This window comes from Polyodon spathula, chromosome 23 (genome assembly GCF_017654505.1).
Source record: "Polyodon spathula isolate WHYD16114869_AA chromosome 23, ASM1765450v1, whole genome shotgun sequence".
Taxonomy (NCBI): Eukaryota; Metazoa; Chordata; class Actinopteri; order Acipenseriformes; family Polyodontidae; genus Polyodon; species Polyodon spathula.
In genome coordinates this window covers 25,935,026-25,956,356 of record NC_054556.1, presented here as the reverse complement: position 1 = coordinate 25,956,356, position 21,331 = coordinate 25,935,026, and the positions used below count along the sequence as shown (strand labels likewise).

The 21,331-nt window shown below is 44.3% G+C and overlaps 2 protein-coding genes across 5 annotated transcripts in view; one reads left to right on the top strand and one right to left on the bottom strand.

The window, feature by feature from the left end:
• Positions 1–388: 388 nt before the first annotated feature.
• On the bottom strand, positions 389–7,912 carry pigt (phosphatidylinositol glycan anchor biosynthesis, class T). The gene is made up of 12 exons (XM_041224615.1): positions 7,416–7,912; positions 6,438–6,615; positions 4,086–4,213; positions 3,776–3,876; positions 3,442–3,528; positions 2,987–3,074; positions 2,738–2,835; positions 2,275–2,437; positions 1,936–2,136; positions 1,408–1,573; positions 1,215–1,298; positions 389–1,046 (listed from the first exon to the last, which is right to left on the bottom strand). The coding sequence occupies exons 1-12, from the start codon at positions 7,876–7,878 to the stop codon at positions 797–799; spliced, it is 2,007 nt and encodes a 668-aa protein (XP_041080549.1). The 5' UTR covers positions 7,879–7,912; the 3' UTR covers positions 389–796.
• Positions 7,913–14,984: 7,072 nt separating this feature from the next.
• LOC121298362 (phosphatase and actin regulator 3-like) overlaps positions 14,985–21,331 on the top strand; it is a 32,753-nt gene continuing 26,406 nt past the window's right edge. For 2 of the 4 annotated variants that reach the window (XR_005947278.1, XM_041225466.1), the window contains exon 1: positions 14,985–15,592. Coding sequence is in view for 2 of the 4 variants with exons in the window: in XM_041225466.1 (XP_041081400.1) it covers positions 15,487–15,592 (106 nt within the window). In the remaining 2 variants the exon portion in view is untranslated. The remainder of the gene's footprint in view (positions 15,593–21,331) is intronic. The other 2 variants (XM_041225467.1, XM_041225468.1) reach the window with 2 other exon arrangements.

Sequence of the window (21,331 nt, the reverse complement as noted above, 5' to 3'; positions counted from 1 at the left end):
CTGAAGTGTTCAGATGTACAACATTGTAGGTTTCTGTGTTCCAGTGGGTTGTCTGAAAGCCTCTTTTCACTTTGCTAATCTCCAGCGCAGCTGTGTTTTTGCCGCCCCTCTGTGAATAGAAGACTTGCAGAAGTTTGTACATTTTTCACTCGTGCTGTCGTTCTCACAGCAGAAGAGCAGGGAGAGGCAGCCTGTACACACAGCTGACTTATAAACACCAGCATTCCTCCCAGACGCTCAGCAATCAGCCTATAACCACCCTGGGCCAGAGTTAGTGTAAGAGTAAGATACTGTGCAGTGAACCCCATGACAGCAGTCACCTCTTAGGATAGACTGCAGTTATTGTTTGATTTGTTTATATATTTTACATATCCCTTTGAAATGCTGACCGATTATTTCCAGGTTTTACTTTAATTATTTTTACATGCCACTGGGGAATTTCTTTTATAACTTTTCTAAACTTTCTGAATAGCAAAGGTTTTTCCTAATATTTTCATCAAGAATCTTAAGCCCAAAAAACACAAGGCTACTTTTAAAGCAAGTAGTAGCAGGGGGCATTTTCTTCCAGCAATTTCACCCCATGTAAGGACTTAAAGTACAAATGGAAATGTCACAATGAACTAGCAGCATCAGCAGAAACAGTAGCCCTGTGATTGGTGGGCTGCAGAACTGCACATTTGTGTATGTTATTAAATGGAGCCCCTCTCCTCTCCTCTCCCCTGGGCCCCAGCACACCGGGAGTGCCCTGCTCAATGTGTTAGAGTCTGTGGGGGCTCTCTCTCTCCCCCTGCCCCTCTCACAGTGCCGGTACTCCCCTCAGCCTGCGGATGACGTTAGCCAGCCGCTTGGCCAGCCCGCCGCTGGGCTCCTCGACCTGGAAGGTGCGGGTCAGCAGGTTGTAGAGAGAGCCGTAGCCCACGGCCACCACCGTGCAGGTCAGGCAGATGACGTTGTAGGGCATGCTGAAGTCCGGGGTGGGCAAGTTCACCAGCAGGGGCTCACTGTACACACGTATGAAGTAGCTGGACTCCTCTGTACTGGGGAACCTGCAAACCAAGCCGCACACACGCACCATTAACACGCAGCTGTATTACTGACAAAGCAAGGTTTCACACAAGAAGGTTTTCTCAAGAGTTCACTAAAAAATCTATACAGCGTACTTTGAAACCAACCATAACTCCTGCATTGTACAGTGGATCAGTTGTGATACTCACAGGGTGGTGAAAAGGGGGCGTTCCTCTGTGCTATTGGTATCCATGGCAACCACGCTTGGCACCATAGCGCTAACAACTGAGGAGCTACAGAGGAAAGGAACGAGAGAAGTAAGAATCATTAGCTGCTGTTGTTTAAAACCTGCAGCGTCTGGGCAGTCAGCGATTAAGCAGGCTGGGGAGTTGGGGGTCTCACCTGACGTAGAAGCCATGGTTGGGGTCAGGCGTGTACTCAGTCCACTTGAGCAGAGCCCTCTCAAATTGCACTGTGACCTTCGTGACGGAGTGGGGGGGCAGCTGCACTAACATCTCCAACAGGTGGGGGCGCTGTCGATCCTTCGAGGGCAGGTAGTGGATATAACCTGGAGACACAGAAACTACATGAACGTCTTTCCTTCTGTTGAAAATTACTTATCACCAGCAACACGTTTCTTAGCTCACACAGTTAAATGGCAGTGTGTAAAACAAAGCATTCCAGAGCCTGAAGTGGAGGAATCACTTCAGCAAGTTTACATCCAGGCTTTCCACATGCATACAAGCACTGCCCCACCTAGTGGACAACGAGTACACCGCATCTGAGCAGGAATGCAAAAAGCATAGTTGTCATTGATCCATACATGTTTACCTCTCCAGCAATATTGGGGTCTACTGGTTCGGACCCCCTCATACCTCAATAATACCCAAATACCACAACATCGCCCCACCCCAGCGCACAGGCACTCACTGGGCTTGTTCTCTTTGCCCTTGCTCTGCACGGTCAGGGTGTGGATGTACAGCCGCAGGTACCACGGCACCGTCTCCATCAGCAGCACAGGGAACGCCCGGAACGGGTGGCTGTTGTAGAGCAGGGTGTTGATCTCGCCCGTCTGCAGCCCGTAGCCGCTCACATAGCGCTCCGTGTGCAGAATGGGGCGCTGCATGTCCACTGGAGACAGGGAGACAAGGCAGACCAAAGATGAATAAAACTGGATGTGATACTGTATCACCTATAACGTGGTTCATCAATCCATATACATACTGCCCACTCGTTCCTTTACCCCTCTAAATATACAGCAGTCCTCACCGCTGTCCTGCTGCCTCCACTTCAGGAGGATGTTCAGGGAGCGCGTGGGGCCGTAGAGCTCAGGGGTCATGAGGTCGTACACTGTGAACGTCCTGCGATCCCCCAGGACCACCACCTGGGTCTGCAAGGACACCGCAGGGCTCAGATCGAACAGCTCCTCCCCCTGGACGGGAGGACACACAGCACAGTTAATGCACAGCTCAGTCAGAGACCAGGCAACGAGAACACTCCTCCGTTTTCATCTTTTTCATTTGTGTATTTTTTTATATTCTGTGTTTTATCGATTCTTATTCATTTCCGGTTTCCTTCAATTGTTTTATTTAGATTTTTAATATTTATTCTTATTATGTAATTTTTACTACTTCTTGATACTATGCTTCTTTCTGTTTGAACCGACCTGTAAAGCGCTTTGAGATACTGCTGTATGAAAGGCACTATATAAATAGATACATTGAAACTGTACCTGGGGGTTGTCAGTGACGTCCACGTACACTTTGCTGCTGGAGGCCAGGGGACAGGGCTCAGTGAGTGTGCGGGAGAACATCTTGAACAAAGACCACTCTGAGAAGAAACCATCTAAGCATTAGCACCCAGCACACACACATGCAACTTCCTCTGCTTCCAAGTGAACGAAAAGGTGAAACGAACGCGGTTCGATGGAAAAGTCTGACATTTGACTTTGTTCTCCCCCAGCTTGCTTGCCCTCACTCACCTCTCTTGCTCTGCCCCGAGGCGTGCAGGTCGAAGACAATGCCCAGGGTCTGGCTCAGTTCCCAGGATGTCTCCCTGCACGCAGAGTCCTACAAAAACAGCCATACTTAATATCACCCTTCTTTATCTCAGCAGTCATCCATTCCTTGAGTTCGGGTGCAGAGGTCTTCAAGAGACAAGGGCCATCCCTGCACCCAGTATGCTTAGAAAGTACTCATGATATCATTTTAAAAGCGCATTAAACACAAACAGTAGATACTACAAAAAATGCAGCAAGTTTATTTTTTTTTCATATTTTTTATCATCATGAGCATCATCATAATAGTCCTTACATTAGCAGTATACAGTATTACACCTGATGCAGAAAGCTTTTCTTTTGGGATTCATGCTACTTATTTTGCCGTTTCCCTTAGTGGTACAGACCCTGCTTGACATGATTAAACAGACAGTCCTTACCTTGCAGACTGGGCGGATGTGCACAGCCTGGGAGTGGTAGCTGCTGTGGAAGAGCTTCTCTGACTTGAGCAGCACAGCCAGGCCAGCCTGGGGAAGAGGCACAGGGCAGGGGGTGAGGAGCAGCGTTACACTGCCACACAGGACCCTCCGCCATCAGACAGAGCAGCACTGCACACTACAACCCAGTACAGTGCAGTGCAGTACTGCACAATACAATCTAGTGCAGTGCAGTGCAGTACAGAGCAGCACTGCACACTACAATCCAGTACAGTGCAGTACAGAGCATCACTGCACAATACAATCTAGTACAGTGCAGTGCAGTGCAGTTTCTTACCTGGGATTCACAGGGCAGCAGCTTCTTCCAGGGTGTGAGGTTCTCAGTGCACACGATCTCCCGAGGCAGCACAGCATAGCGCAGGAAACGCTGCTCTGTAACTGAACCCCAGCACAAGAACCCATTAGCAGCTCGTCCTGTACAGCACCTATACACTGCACAGTCTGAATTTAAAATGTTCCTTTTTAAAATCACTAATCACCAAGCTCACCTGTACTGTTCCAGCACACGGTATGAAATCAGTGGAAAAAAAATCAGTCCCCCCCTCTTTACTTCTAAGTGCCTGCCCAACCTCCTGCCTGGGACTCACCATTCCCGAGGCCCAGGGGTTTGAAGGAGGCGCTGGGCTGCACTGTGTTGGTCGAATCGATGAAGTTGAGAGAGGCGCAGAAGATCCCAGACAGGACGCTGGTCAGCTCCCTCCAGGCAACGTCCACACTGCAGCACAGCAAGGAGGTTCATTCACACACACTGCAGCACAGCAAGAGGGTTCATTCACACACACTGCAGCACAGCAAGGAGGTTCATTCACACACACTGCAGCACAGCAAGAGGGTTCATTCACACACACTGCAGCACAGCAAGAGGGTTCATTCACACACACTGCAGCACAGCAAGAGGGTTCATTCACACACACTGCAGCACAGCAAGAGGGTTCATTCACACACACTGCAGCACAGCAAGAGGGTTCATTCACACACACTGCAGCACAGCAAGAGGGTTCATTCACACACACTGCAGGACAGCAAGAGGGTTCATTCACACACACAGCAAGAGGGTTCATTCAAACACACTGCAGGACAGCAAGAGGGTTCATTCACACACACCGCAGCACAGCAAGAGGGTTCATTCACACACACAGCAAGAGGGTTCATTCAAACACACTGCAGGACAGCAAGAGGGTTCATTCACACACAGGGCAGCACAGCAAGAGGGTTCATTCAAACACACTGCAGGACAGCAAGAGGGTTCATTCACACACACTGCAGCACAGCAAGAGGGTTCATTCACACACACTGCAGCACAGCAAGAGGGTTCATTCACACACACTGCAGCACAGCAAGAGGGTTCATTCACACACACTGCAGCACAGCAAGAGGGTTCATTCACACACACTGCAGCACAGCAAGAGGGTTCATTCACACACACTGCAGCACAGCAAGAGGGTTCATTCACACACACTGCAGCACAGCAAGAGGGTTCATTCACACACACTGCAGCACAGCAAGAGGGTTCATTCACACACACTGCAGCACAGCAAGAGGGTTCATTCACACACACTGCAGCACAGCAAGAGGGTTCATTCACACACACTGCAGCACAGCAAGAGGGTTCATTCACACACACTGCAGCACAGCAAGAGGGTTCATTCACACACACTGCAGCACAGCAAGAGGGTTCATTCAAACACACTGCAGCACAGCAAGAGGGTTCATTCACACACACTGCAGCACAGCAAGAGGGTTCATTCACACACACTGCAGCACAGCAAGAGGGTTCATTCACACACACTGCAGCAAGAGGGTTCATTCAGCAAGAGGGTTCATTCACACACACTGCAGCACAGCAAGAGGGTTCATTCACACACACTGCAGCACAGCAAGAGGGTTCATTCAACACACTGCAGCACAGCAAGAGGGTTCATTCACTGCAGCACAGCAAGAGGGTTCATTCACACACACTGCAGCACAGCAAGAGGGTTCATTCACACACACTGCAGCACAGCAAGAGGGTTCATTCAACACACTGCAGGACAGCAAGAGGGTTCATTCACACACACTGCAGCACAGCAAGAGGGTTCATTCACACACACTGCAGCACAGCAAGAGGCAGGACAGTTCATTCACACACACTGCAGGACAGCAAGAGGGTTCATTCACACACACTGCAGCACAGCAAGAGGGTTCATTCACACACACTGCAGCACAGCAAGAGGGTTCATTCACACACACTGCAGCACAGCAAGAGGGTTCATTCACACACACTGCAGCACAGCAAGAGGGTTCATTCACACACACTGCAGCACAGCAAGAGGGTTCATTCAAACACACTGCAGGACAGCAAGAGGGTTCATTCACACACACGGCAGCACAGCAAGAGGGTTCATTCACACACACTGCAGGACAGCAAGAGGGTTCATTCACACACACTGCAGCACAGCAAGAGGGTTCATTCACACACACTGCAGCACAGCAAGAGGGTTCATTCACACACACTGCAGCACAGCAAGAGGGTTCATTCACACACACTGCAGCACAGCAAGAGGGTTCATTCACACACACTGCAGCACAGCAAGAGGGTTCATTCACACACACTGCAGCACAGCAAGAGGGTTCATTCACACACACTGCAGCACAGCAAGAGGGTTCATTCACACACACTGCAGCACAGCAAGAGGGTTCATTCACACACACTGCAGCACAGCAAGAGGGTTCATTCACACACACTGCAGCACAGCAAGAGGGTTCATTCACACACACTGCAGCACAGCAAGAGGGTTCATTCACACACACTGCAGCACAGCAAGAGGGTTCATTCACACACACTGCAGCACAGCAAGAGGGTTCATTCACACACAGGGCAGCCGTCACAGCCTACTGCACTCGCTGCACTACATGCAAATGTAAAGATTCAAATTCTTCCAGCCACTACTATTACTTACTCTGCCACGCTGTCCTGGAACCACACCCAGAGCTCTGCCCCAGGGGGGGCAGGCAGGAGCGGCTGGCCCCACTGCGCGCTCCTCCAGAAGCCCTGTGTGAAGGAGATGTGCAGCTCCCGCACAGAGAACTTGGAGATGACCTGGCCCAGGGACTTGGGGAACAGCCTGTAGTGAGACACTGGAACACACACAGCACAGAGACTCACTGGCAGAGTAATAATGCTAGGGCAAAAGAACAAATCACCCTGTAATACCATCTATCTGATGACCTTGAGTGGCATAAGCATTCACTGTGCCCAGTTACACAGAGTGGGAATATTATGTTATACAAGAGAAAATGGTAAGTTACTGTATATTTCTTTATTAGAACCTTTGCATAACTAGATCGAGTGAGGTCTAGATTAAAGGGAGTTTTTCACCCAATTCTGATCACAAACCCCCATCACACAGTGTGGGCTACCCTAGCACCTCACAAGGGACGGGACAACTCCTCCCTCTGGGCTCGTGTGTTACCATGACAACTGTTACAAGAACAGAAATAAAAATCATCATTCTGAAAGTTTAGATGGTGGTAGAGGCTACTTTTAGCATGAAGAGCAGAACTGGTATGTTTCTTAATGCCAAGTAACTTGGCTGAAATACTTGGGGCGTAACGATTCATCCTGTTCTGAGGAAGGTGATACTTTCTTTACATGGCATACAGTATCGTAATATCAATATGTATCAGAGCTCACCGTAGATTGAATGAAAAAGAGCCGCGCTTAAGTGTCTCGTTTAATCGTATTAACTAAATGGTTGATGATTAATGACCATTTGATCTTATTACGCACCCTACAAGTAGCCGATCAGGACTCACATGTATCGTGACACACACAGTATCGCGATCCGCATATGCTGAAGCGTACGCCCTCGGTAGATTAATGTATGGTTAAACCCCTTGACTGTATGAAATCCTATTACTGGATATTATGTGATCACCTTTTTTCCCCCGGTGCAGGTCTGTATCCCAGCGGGTGCGGAACTGGAAATTGGTGTAAATATCCCCGGACAGCAAGGGTCTGATAACCAGCTCTTCCGCAAAGTGGTCTCGGTGAGTCGGTACCGGTTCTGTCTGCTGCGGTGCATCCTGCAAATCAAATTCTGCTTGAAGATGTTCCAGCTCTTCATCTGCGACTGGCACCTCGACCCGATCCGATCCCACCTCGATCGACACGGAATCCGCCTGTCCAGTCTCTATCGGGTGCCGATGAACCTCGGCCTGACCCGGTATTGTTTCACTAGTTCCGTCCCCGGTTTTGAAACCGCCTTCTGCGATAGCTTCAGGACTCCCGCTGACGTCCTGTAATTGTTCAGACTCGACCCGGTTCGGTTCTGATTCGGCCACAAGGATTGCCGTAGCAACCAACAAGAACACAGCAACGCCGAGCCCATGACTTGCCATCTTTTTCTCAACCACTTCCCGTATCCGGTCTTGCAAAGCGTTATAATTCCGCCTACTGCACCCCTCCGGCCAATCAAGAGCCGTCTTCGAATATCTGTTTGTTATTGGCTGTTATTACTCGAGAGGCGTATTTGATTAGCTGAAGCCACAGCAGGTTTGCAGTCTGTGTTGCAACTTGATTTTCTGTTAGGTCCATGAATGCGCACATACAACGTTATGCAGACATGGTTCATTAAAATAATGTAAAGAAACAGCTTCATTCCGTCACCAGCGCCTATCAATCACAGTCAGAAAAACAAGTACTTACACTGTGAATGGTGTATATTTAGTGCATTTCAGTGTAGTGTGTATTTCAACCTGCAGATCTCGCTTTAGTCATTACCCTACACACACTTGTATATTCTCAATAGTATTTGTGTCTTACCTCCTTGCGTCTAGAATGATATTGTGGATAAGATCATTCCATTAGCCTCTACCCGTTTCACTGTCTGTAGACAGCTTGCCTCCCTTTGCGTTTCTCAACAGTGTTTCTGGCACTGCTGCAGGAACGGAATTGACGATTTTCTGACGACACACGGCGAGGGTTGTGATCGAAATGTCCACTTCTGCTTAGCCTACCAAAAATCCAAATAGCACAAGGGGGTTATGTTGCAGATAGCAATCCCAGTAGCTGTGAATCTTAATATGGTAGGGTTATGAATTTGCAAACGCTGCCTTACATGAGCAATGCATAGCTAATCAGGCAGCAATAACAGCAGCTTATTGCTTACACTTTGGGGTAGAAGGCTTTTTTCCCCTCTCTTTTCCGTTCACAGCAGCAATGTACACAAATAACTACAAATGAAAGCTTAGTCTCGATGGGGATTAACACAATCAGTATTTGCCACAGCGGAAAGTGTCGGCTGCATTATTTATATAACTTTGTACTCCTGAATCTTTGATATCGTCTTAGTTTTTTTTTTTCCCCTTTGATTTTATTTTGTGCATAATGTCCTTTATTGAAGTAGGTCACTGATTACATTTGCACTAAAACATGTGAAACGCATTTCCGCCGGGAATTCACAGCTGGAGGAGCAGCACTGAGCACATCAGCACACACACACACACACACACACACACACACACACACACACACACACACACACACACACACCCTGCCAGCGCAGTAATAATAATTACTTTATTATACAGTGATTAAATGCTAGTCAATAAAAAGGAGGAAAGGGTACATAAAATATTCATTCAAATATAAAATACACCAGAAACAAAGGCTCTTTGATTTGTCCAGGTCAGAGCCCTGTGGATTATTCTGCTTTGAATGTGTTATCTGTTTAATCTTGATGTCATGGAAACCCGCTGTTTTAAAGAACTATGGAGACGTGCCAATATTTTTGGGTAACTACTATGTCTCTCTCTCTCTCTCTCTCTCTCTCTCTCTCTCTCTCTCTCTCTCTCTCTCTCTCTCTCTCTCTCTCTCTCTCTCTCTCTCTCTCCACGTACATCTTTAAATGTGTACTGCAGCTTGGGCCTCTCTTTACTCTCTCTGCAGTGTCTTCTCTTCAAACAGGAGCAGCGTTTGGGATATTGGTGCCCTGGGCAAAATCTCCTCTGCAGCCTACCACCACCACCCCCCCCCCCCCCCCCCCCCACACCCCCCACACCCCCACACCCCCCACTGCTTCAAGGTCAGCCTTCCTTCTCTAACGTAGAGTTTGCTCCTTGTTCTTCAAATGAATTTCTGTCATTGCTGGGCACACAGTCCCTACTGAAGGCTGCTCATGAGGACACTCCAGTATCACAACAGCAAAGATTGCATCAGGACAGACATGTGTATGTTCTTACTTTATTGAACTTATTTTCTTCTCTGGTCCCCGTTGCAGTTGTCTAGTTGAAAGTGTGTAGCCCTGAAGACACTATATAAGCCCTGCTCTTCACAGTGGACAGTCTCACCAGCACTGACCAGTTATACTCAAGGAAGCAGCACAACTCCTTAAGCCAGGGCGGAAAGTGTAAATAGTCCCAATTAGAAGACAACCAAGGGCCCTTCACTCTTTACTCTTCCAAGTGCCTGTATAAGCAGAACTACCCTTCCAGATGCTCCTCCAGTGTCTTTGTGGAGTTGAGTCTAATTGTATTGTGAATTAGGCTTTGATTAATGAAGGGAGTCTGATGATCTCATCCACTCGTAGTTGAAACAGAACTTGAAAGTCATCCAGGCTGGCTCCCTTGAAAACTGCAACCAGACATAGCCTGCAGCAGGATAATCCACGTATTACATTACCAGAGGGATGTATACATGTATACATTGCACCGGGTAGCCAGACACAGTTTAACAAGTTGCTCTCCTCCCACAAACTGTGCTGACCTTTAACCTCTGATTGCAGAAGCCAATCGAAAAGCAGTTCCAGGGTACCTGGGCCTGCAGGAAGGCCTGTGGTAAGCATATTATTAACATCATTATTAAGAAACCTTCTGCTGAATCCTTCCAGTTCAATAAGTCAGGTCCATCTGACATTTCCCGGGGATACAATGCAGTCAGTTATATTTTGATCACTTTAACTTCAAGCACAAGATGATAACATGGTGAGGTCAAGCTGAAAAATATATTGGCCGGTAATACTTTCCTGAAGGTATTATTCCATTTAAATTCAGTCAAGCCCTTAAAATATCACATCAAAGGGACTACAAGCAGAGACTGGGATTACAAATAGGGTTGGCTTTCTAACCAATGATCTGGCAAAACATGCATTAAAACAAAAAAGTGTTGACACAAAAATATGTTTAGCTGTGGAGCTTATATCATACTAGAAATTGCATTGCCACAGTTTACATAATAACATCAATAACATCAAAAGGGAGGTCTTCTAAGATTTGTATTCTGTTAATGGCTGTTAAACCTTCAACATGGCTATTAACTATTTAGCCAATTAGGGTTTGTTGCAATTCATGATAACTTTTGTCCCGACCCCGTGACTGGGAAAGGAATCGCTGGACTCATAATAAGGTAATCAGCCTCAAACACAGTGTCTTCATCAAGACTATTAGAGTGTAAGACTTGAGTTAGGTGATCTCAGAGTGTCCTTGTGACACTGAAATGACCTGTGTGATAACGAGTTGTAATATAATGAACTGATTGTGTTCGTCTGAACAATGCAATTATAAGCACTTGATAGAAGGGCTTAATGAGTATTTACACAAGAGTTACATGCTACGTGTTGGCTAATGTGTTTTTTTCTCCCTTTGTAAATGGATAGTATAGGTTTGCTTCCACAGAATCCAGCCTGGGGTGTTTTTGTGTGCAGGTGTAAATCCTGTCAATGAAGTATACTATAAATAGAAGGAGGTTTTGCTTCATGAATGCAGCAGACATTGCTTGCATTATCTTCCATGCACTGTGTTGATTTCTATATATACTGTTAAAAGCAGGAAGACATCATGTTATCCACAGGCAGAGTGGCAGGCTCTAATTAAAAAGGAGGAAGAGAAGCCACACATAAAAAACCCTGCTAAAGAAAATAGAGACAATAGACACATGATTTACTATTCACATACTTGCATTTTCAGTCAACATTAAAAGTCAAATATAATCTAATACAAATGGCATCATCAGCATGGTTTACAGTATCAGACGACAACTCAGAAAGCTAATATCACCACTAAAGGACCCCTAGGCTTCGTTCCTGAGCTGGAATCTATTTTACTAACTTGCTAATTAACAGGAAGATATCCACTGAAGTGTGTTTTACCTCCCGAAAGGTTTTAAATGTCATTCACTGGGTGAGATATGTCTTTAATGAAAACTCACAGAGAGAGAGAGCTGAGGGGAATCTATTGTGTTGCGTAGAAACAATTACTGACTGAGAGGAGGCAGCCAAGCTCTTAGGCTTGGAATATTGGTGTGACATTTAGAACAAGCTACAACACAAACCCAGAAATCCTCCTTGCGTTCTGTCTGACCCAAGGAGTTCCACGGCAGTCTATATATTTTAACTTTCTCTGGAGCCATTATTTTGTTATGGGGTATTCAAGGATGATTGGTAAACAACTCTCTACCAGGCTCTACCATTCTCCTGGCACATGCATTATTTTGTATTCCAGTTACTGTCCGGAAAGAAGCCGTGTGTGGTGTTTGCACATTTTGTCCTTATTGTATCCTGACAATCCAGCATAATCCTGTATAAAGAGCCTTTAGTAGCAGCTTAGATTACAAGGCATGAATTGCCATGGTTACCTTGTAATAACTGGGTAATCACCTGGTACATATCATTTCCAGGTAACTACACATCTATTAAATCAGTAATCATGCAAGAACAGCAACCATTGGTCTTTATCCAGTAATTACCATGTTATTACAAGCTGCAGAATCATTCTTTGATATTTCATTTAAATAGAGTTGTACTCAATGGGCTCAGTATAGAATGTTTTGTTGATTTTTGTCTGTTTGTTTGTTTGTTTTTCTATGTGAAATTGTTCTTAAGGCTGACATTTTATTATTTGTTTTAGATTAAATATAACATGAAACCCAATATTAATTTAGATTCTAATGGGATTTATAGTTTATAGCTATGCAGTTTGTAATAATGCAAATGGCTTTATTTATTATTTAACTGTGCATTTAAGATATTGAATGGCGACCGATTCCCATTCAGTATAGTAAATGCACAGTAGGAGTAATGAATAGTTGCACATCAAATCTCTCTGAATCTGATAAGAGTGCTGCCTTCTCTTTGGTAATTCAATTTCCTTTCACTGCTGTGTGTGGATAATCCGCAGCGTTGCACCTCTAAGTGTAAGATTTAAATCGTGCTCATGAAAGAGAAGAAGCGGGTACATTACTCCTGATTCCGTGTATGGAATGGAACGTAAAGGAGCAGAGCAAGCGAAACCTCCTTGTACGCGGAATCAGTTTATGAAACCTTTTCCTTAGCTGTTTGAGAGAGGGTTGGAAACTCCTTTTTCACTTTTCAAAGCCCTGTTTTATCTGAGAGGATGTCTATAACCAGTCCCTTAAAACAAACATTTCTTAAAAGACAGCTCTCCGGTTTTAAAATCCGTGCCCAACATTTGTGTTTATTGCTTTGAGATCAGTTAGCAAGCAGGAGGGTGGAATTGGACCGTCTCACTCCAGGTTGGCTTTCTTCATTTCTAATGTTTCATTAAACAATGCGTTTTAAGGTGAGTTCAAATTGGTTAAAGGAAGGCTTCATTGCCCAGGTTTTGGTCCAATGCATGCAATATTTAGTGAAGATGATTTAGTTGTTTATTTTAAAAAGGCTCTTAGCTCAACAGCATTTAAACTATCAATTGTTCACGTGTGTTATCTGCCGCATTTAATTAGAAATTAAAATTAATCCAGTTTGCGAAATTCACAGTACAATCAAACAACGTGCTCTACAGCATCGTAAAAATAACGTGCTAAAATTGCAAGTTACAGGTTCACAGCAACTGACTGGCGCGGCACTGTAAAACCACACTGTAAACATAAATTAATAGGCTTTAGCTCATCGTGTTTATTTTAAAGTAGGCCTATTTGATAATAAACTTAATTTAAAAAATTAATTCATTAAAATTAGCATCGCATGCATGTTAAAATCTGTTAGAGATCTGTTGCATGGAATTGCGTTTTATTATATAATAGTTTGGCTTACAGTGTGTGTGTGTGTGTGTGTGTGTGTGTGTGTGTGTGTGTGTGTGTATCAAAGCGTTTTATTTTCTGTGCACTGATCGTTTTGTACCAGTACTGGAGGCTACAGACTCTAATGTTTACTCCTACACGCTTTCCACATATGAAAACAGTAAGTGTCTTGTTCTCATTGAACAGAAGAGACTGTTGACTAAGCGCATTGCCGTGCCCTGCACACAGCACACTGACTCGCTATTCACTACTACCACCGTGTAACCCAGTGCCTGCTCACGGCGCACCATCCAAATACATACCAGCATAAACCAATACAAGGGTAAATCAGCTCTAGCCATGTCTTTCTTATTGTCTGACAATTTAAAGAAAGACGACAGTGCTCCCCAGACAGAAAATAACACAACATAGACCCCCTGGAGGAATTCGGGCAATTATGAAAGGCTGTGTTACCAAATCTTACAAAGAGATCCAAACAAAACAATCAATCCCTGTTAAAAAAAAATGTACATCGTTTTACCAAATAGTAGTAATTAGTGGTATTTTATTTGTTTTATTTATTTTTAATATGATGGTTAATCCAGGGGTCGCAGATTTATCGAGGTTAGTGTACAGTATGGTTTGACTTCATTAGATTGTACTTAATCTGCAAGTATTATAACAAGTGCTTATAGGGATTAAAGAATATCCATTAAAAACAATCGTACAGACAGTGTGTACCACTGGCAACTTCATATTTGTATCGTGAATGTGTACAGTGTGGAAGAACCCAAGATGCCAGGTAAAGCAAGGCGGCAGTCCAGGGACAAGCAGGCAGAGATGTTGGATGGGAGGGATCCTTGAGCTCAGTGGAAAAAATTGATTTACCTCATACCCCGTGGAGATGTTTGAACAAAGGGGATAAAAAAAGGTAGACCATGCAAGCTTGCGTTTGAGTGAGATCCTTTTAAAAAAACCTTTCCGTAGAGTAAAATATTCCAGTCAACTGTAGCCCGTGGAGTCTGCACACCGTCTAAACACCCCACTGGTAAGCTGCTTATGGGTGTCATTGCACAGTTCATACTGCCCATACACCTGGCCCTTACTATTAGCTATCAAGTATTGTCTTTGAAGAATATAATGGCATTTAAGACATCACGTTGTACAGCAAACATAGGGCGCTTTGGGTTTGTCTATTGGTTATTGGTCTGCTGTATCCTTCTGCGTTGCAAAAGTCTACAGCCTATATTCTCAATTTAAATGCCGCCATCTCCCACTGTATCTAATGTACAACTCCTTCCAATTTAACAATATATCTCCCATCTGCTATATAACCCATCCCCTTTTCTGCCCCCCCCCCCCCCCCCCCCCCAATGAATCACCAAACACCATCTCCAACCATTCCCCGTCTCCTTTCTTTCAATGTCCGACCCCGCCCCTCCTCTCTTCTTCTCTCCTCCTGCCTCCTGTCGCCCAGCGCAAGGGATTCTGGTAGAATCTGTTCCCTTCACACAGATGCTGTGTGGTCGATTACACATTGAACTGATTTCAGAATTAGATGCTCTTGTGGAATTAAGGAGATCTTCGCCTTTTCTTTTTACAGAATCTATTTTGGGATCTTGCTGATGTATGTGTGTGTGTGTATGTGTTTTTTTGTTTTTGCATGCATATATTCTCCGCTTTAATTGTCCTTTCCACGTCATAATGGAGCACATCTGGAGACTCCAAATAAGAACTCAGGCGTGAGCCTTTCCCTTCTTCATATTGGGACATTATTCTAAGAGGAGAAAACACAGTCCACACCCTCGCACACACACACACGATCGCAGTGTGGCACGCATTGAGGAATTGTCTTCAACCTCCCTGGCTGCTAGCTCGTTTGAAGCTGCTGTTGTCAGACCAAATTAAATCCGCGCTGCCGATGTTTGGTAGTGACCTTGGCTTCACCGATCGGCGTTTCAATATTTCATTCTGCATTCTTGTAGTTCACATCCATGGCATCATCGAATGAAACAGAAAACTGTGTGCTGCATCGCGGACGATCTCAGAGCGACCCAAACATCCTCACGGAGACTGGAGTTGATCAGGTACAGAACACAGGTAAGTGGCAGCCTCGCTGTGCGCTGGAAGCAGCGTGTATTGTTACAGCTTTGACTTTTCTTCTAGACCATGTCTGGCGGGGGATGGGGGGGGTCACTCACCATTCTAGGGATGCTTGGTACTTTTAATAAGAAACATCTCGAGGAAACACAAACGCAAGGCCGTCGGTTTTCAGTTCTTTATTTACGGCTGATCGAATAAAGGAAGCAATAAACCATCCGAATTTGATATACAAATATAATTTTATACTAGATTCTTCTAAATTAATTTTCTCATATATAATAATGACATTATTTCTGTGCTATTGCGGTATTTTGGTTCTTTTCTAAAGCGGTTTCTTTGGAGCGATCACACACAGCGCGTTCTATTTTTGTCTACAATTCAAGTGCTCTGGTACATGCATGCGTTCCTGCAGTATATGTATCCTTGTAAAGTACAATGCAGGTCACAGCTGGCAAGAAGACCCTAATTACATTGGTTCCTGGGGATTCCTTGGCGCAAACACTAGGTTTCTCTTTTCTCCTATTGTCCTGCTCTCTCTCCTCAAGCAACATATGCATTATGTATGTTATTATGTGAGATATATTAGTTCAGTTCTAAATCTTTCAAATATCAAATGCATTTGTGTCTACAGTTTAGCTATCAGCAGTGACCCCTAGGTGACATTTTCACTGATAAAATGTGAACACCCCACCCCCCCATACACACAGACACACATGCATACACACGGTGTGTGTATGTTTCTGTGTGTGTGCGTGTGTTATACACAAACATGGACACAGACACACACTGAGTAGCCTTTTATTGTTTTCATTGAAGACGCGTCTAATTTTAATCACAGTAAGAACTTGTTTTAACCTCTATTCAAGTGTATGAGTTTGTAGACATAGTCAGTGTTTTATTGATGGCACTACAGAAGACTCCTGTGTGTTTCAGTTTGTGGGTTTTCAGTGCTGTGGGGGAGACTGGTAATTGAACGCCCCTTTGTCCTCCACTACATATTAACAGTTTCAGCATTTCGACAAAGCCTTAACGCCTTATTAAGAATGTGCCACCGGCAATTCCAAACAAGCGAAACACAGGCACACCTTCTCAGCATCAGGTGGCTTCTCTGAAGCAGGTGCACAAGACGCTCACACCAGTGAAAGGTTCAGACCTGTCATTAGGAGACTGGCAATTCATCATCCCAATGTTTGGTTTCTAACTTCAGAGGACGATGCGCTCCTCTGAGGTGCAGCACCTGGTTTTATCAGTGACTTTCCTCAACAGCACCACTAGGTTACTCAGCAAGATGCAAAGGAAATGCCTGCGTCTCTCTGTTCCTATTAGAAATAGCATTGGTTTAATGTCTGTCACCTAGAGATCGGGAGTGCTGTGTTAGGAGCACAGCTACTGTCAGTGTTTTAAGAGTCTGTTACTGCTGCTTCTGCAGGTCTGTTTACAGATAGACTGTTGGAGGAAGACTGACCTACAGAGCAGGAAGTTGCCAGGTACCAGCAAACAGAATGACAGCTTTTGAGCTCCCTATTCTGTTTGGAAATTGTGCACATCCTCAACCCAACAGTTTTTGGTAGTAGAATGGGGAGAGGGGGCATTGAGGACGTTGATAATACCGTTAAGAGGTTCGGTATTGATTTTAAAAGAGATGCTTGTCACATCTTTGATATTAACTAGTCTGTTCCAATTACTTATTTTATTTTTAGTATTGATCTCATGGGCATCCCCATGGGAGATACATACTGATTAAACACATTGAAATAAAATAAATAATCCATACTCCACTCTCGGTACTGTCCCTATATGTATTATGCACTCCAGTATAGTGTTATCTAAGAACAAAGTGGTCTTCATAAGCCCAAGAAGTTTGGATAAAGCGAATGTTCTGAACAGTTTCATCATAGTGTGATATTAATGAGCTGTAGAGAAACTGATGATCAGTTTTCGCACGCAGTTAATTGTTACTATGGCGACTGCAACAGCGATGGTGAAATCATTCCACCACTAGCGAAAGTGACTGCATCATCTCATGGGATGAACTGACCCATGCTGACTATCCAGACTGTGAAGAACTCAGTCTCATGCATTTGCAAGTAGCATGCCAGTGCTTTATGATTACAGCTTCTACAATAACAGACATGCCAAACAGAAGACCTGCGTCATCTGGCACTGTGTAGATCATGATGGTTATTTTAGCAAGGATTCTTGAGCTACGTCCTGGTATTAGCTTTGCACTTGTGCAGCGGATTATCCAGACCTCGTGAAGACTTGAACCACACAGTGCACTTACAGTAAAGGTCACCATCTCTACTTTTTAGGATAAATGGTGGCTACTCAAAATGTGTTTTTTATTTTTTTTTCCTTCGTCATTTGCAGAAACATCACATGCTGCATTCATCAGGGACACAATGTAGAAAAAAACAGCACAGCGCAAAGCATGTTTCTTTTAAAAAGCAGTTTGCAACTCCTCTCTGTGAGGAAACAAGTCCCAGAATAGCAGTATCACTTCACAGCTGCTGGCTTTAAGGCAATGCTCTCTGGCAGTCAGGTGTTTGTTCGTTAGGATTATGAAACCTGCGAACGGAATGCACATGCTTAAAATAGGCTTAGCAAAATTATTCTTCAAAATTAGCGGTACGCCACTTGGATTAAGAAAGATGAATTTTCTAAACTACCAATGTGATACTCTACTTACTTTTTAAGCAGTTTGCAGATTTGACAGCTCAAACATTTTACCAGTTTAAAGAAGGCACCCCAGTCATTCTCTGGAAGGAACCCTGAAGACTCTGTGGCTGCTACTGATCTCCAAAAGCCATGCAGCTTTGAGGTTGGATTGGGTTGGATTGGATTCTATTGGATTAACCTTCCCCAAAGTTACATCAAAGGGACTCAGACTTTTTTTTATAATCGCTTTGTAAGGAAAAAACATTCCCCCATCCATTCCAGCTACTGCAAGCGGGTGTCCTGACAAGAAGGATTAGGACACTGTATTTAAACTGACAGGGCTCATATATTGTTAATCAGAGGCTATATATAGATCCCACCGCTTCTCTTTGTGGTGAATATTCTGCACACTCAGTTGTTCATTTTGCTAACAGAGGCTGGCAGCTCTCTTTTACCGCATGGTTTCTGATGTGAACTGGCACATATCAGGGGCAACTTTGTGTTAGCTCAACAGCATCTATTCACCAGGCCACAGGCTCGCTACCTATTTCTTCTAAGAAGCCTTTTGGTGTAAATTTTTATTGGAAATGCAACACACACAGGATATTTGCATTTCCACCGCTGCTGTTATCTTTCAAAGTAATGGCACGGTCTCGATATTCTACCAAGTCGCACTGCTGTATATGCCGAGACTCTTTGAATCAAAAGCAAACAGTAACATCTGCAAGTGATTTTAGCCCTTGCTTTTACATTGCTAATCATGGCATTGGTAATGGCTCTACTGAAACAGTTTGGTTGGCGTTTCTGATATTCTGAAATCATCTTGGCTCTTTTTCTCAACTCTGAATATGCACCTCGCTCCATTATGAGATACAGTAGGCAGGGGGTGGTGTGGCACAGTGGGTAGAGCTGAGGACAGAGAGCTAAGTGATCTGAGACTTAAATCTCTGCACATGTTCTAATGTACCCTGTACCCTAACCCTGTAATAGTTAACAGAAAAAACAGAAATCCTCATACAGGAGATGATAGTAAACAGAATTATAGTTAGGAACCACAAGAACAGCCTAGTAATTGAGAGAGTCCCAGTGAATCACACAGGAGCCGTTGACTCGCTGATAAAATCCAGCTGTTCTTTACACTATTTGTGTGCATTTATCTGGTATTGTTACCAAAGAAAGCCGAAGTGTATCTATTAGTGTTCGCTTTGCATGAAAAACACTTGTTAGAAATGTTTTAATGTGCGTTCCGAGAGAGTAGAGGCTGCAGAGATTGCACGTAATGGCATGAAAATGAAATCATCCATTACCGCTGTGCCCAGGGTATCTGCAGAAACTGGAAATGAAGCGTGAGATTTTTTTTTCAATTGAGCAGTACAAGGGGCCTCTTTCACAGGGTTATCTCAGTTCTCTACAACAGGGATTCACTGCCCTGGGGCTGGGAAGGGATCAATCCGCAGGATAGAAGTGCTGTCAGTCGCCACTGCAGTGTGCCATTACACTGCAGTCTACAACTTCATTCTTAACTTGGAAAAACTCAAAAGGAGGGAAAACTTCTAGACAAGAGTCAAGTAATCAAACGTTTGTGTCATGGCGTGATGAACCGCAGAATATCCTGCTCCATTTATTGCAATATATATGTCTTGTTAAAGCCAGACTAACAAGACAGGGATTTATTGGAAATCTATAGCTTATACAGCCGTGGCTCTTGACTGATGTCATGAAACGGATCATTACTGAGAAGGGGCCTGTGGATCTATCACCTCAGCGTTGTGATGGCCGAACGTGAGAGCACAGTAACAGCATGCTTTGTATGTCTTGAGTGGGGGTTCAAGCAAAAGGTGTAGTAGACTGATCTCACATGGACAGTGGTGCCTCAGAGAATGGCTTTCAGGCACTGTGCTGGTGAATGTAGGTTGTACATTACTGAGTGACAGTAGTTACCAGGTTGAGCAACTTGACAGATGAACAATCTGTATTGTGGCAAGGCAGATAAGAATCACAATGAATTGGGGGCTGCAGGAGTCTGGATGGGAGTTAAGGCAACTTGTGCAATGTGGCATCAAAATGAAGTACTAGACTCGGCTGTAGCTATGTCACAAACCCATAGAAAGTAGTGTCCCTCGCTAAATAAGAGTACCTTTTTTTTATTTTATTTTATTATTTTTTTTGCAGATTGAAAGGATTTTTTCTCACAAGAACTGCACCATTTGCTAGTGACAGAACCTACCAGTGCAGTTTCCTTCTGCACTGTGAACAACCCAGAGTCAAACGGTCGTTATGACATCAGTGTGTAGTTTCAGCCTGCTTGCAAAGCAGAGAGACAGTGGCTGCCAGCAGGCATTCTGATGAAGCACCGAATCTACTAGCTGAGCAAACCCAGAGCTGCCATTGCTGCATTGAAACAGAGTCACTGAGTCACTGATCTCTGTCCTGGCTGCAGAGCTGCACCCAGCCCCAGGGACAGTGAGGCTTGTGCTCCTTCCTCAGTGAGTAGGGAGAGATGCTGATTTATTGCCTGTAATTAGATAAAGTGCCTCTGGGTTAGCTCATGGGAGCAGAGCAACAGTGAAAATAAATCAATCAGTTCCACGACTGGCAAGAATATTTCTGCCTTGTCCTTTGCACATTAATATTTCAGCAAAAGAGAGCGAAAGAGATATGGGGGTCTATTCAATTAATCTAAATACCACCTCTGTTTAATACTTTAAAAGAATGCCTTCATGGAACACAACTAACCAAAATATTTAGTTTGTCGACTTTCACCCTGTGTGGAGTTTTGTCTGACTGGATTTAGAAATAGTAAATAAAAATATATTGAGAGTAAGTGAGAAGTCCCCAGAAATATAGAAATACATGTGTGCGTGTGTGTTTGTGTGTGTGTGGGGTGGGTTCTCTTTAGTGTACTTTTGTCTTTAAAAGTAAGCACAGCATTGGGTTTTTAATAAAAGTTAGTACACCATTGGGTCCTGCTTTGTTGGTCCAATTGAACTGAGCAATAGGAGATATGGGGAGAACTTGCCCTGGAGTTTGTTTAAAAGGGTTCAGTTCATTGCAAGAAGCTAGTGTATTATTATATAT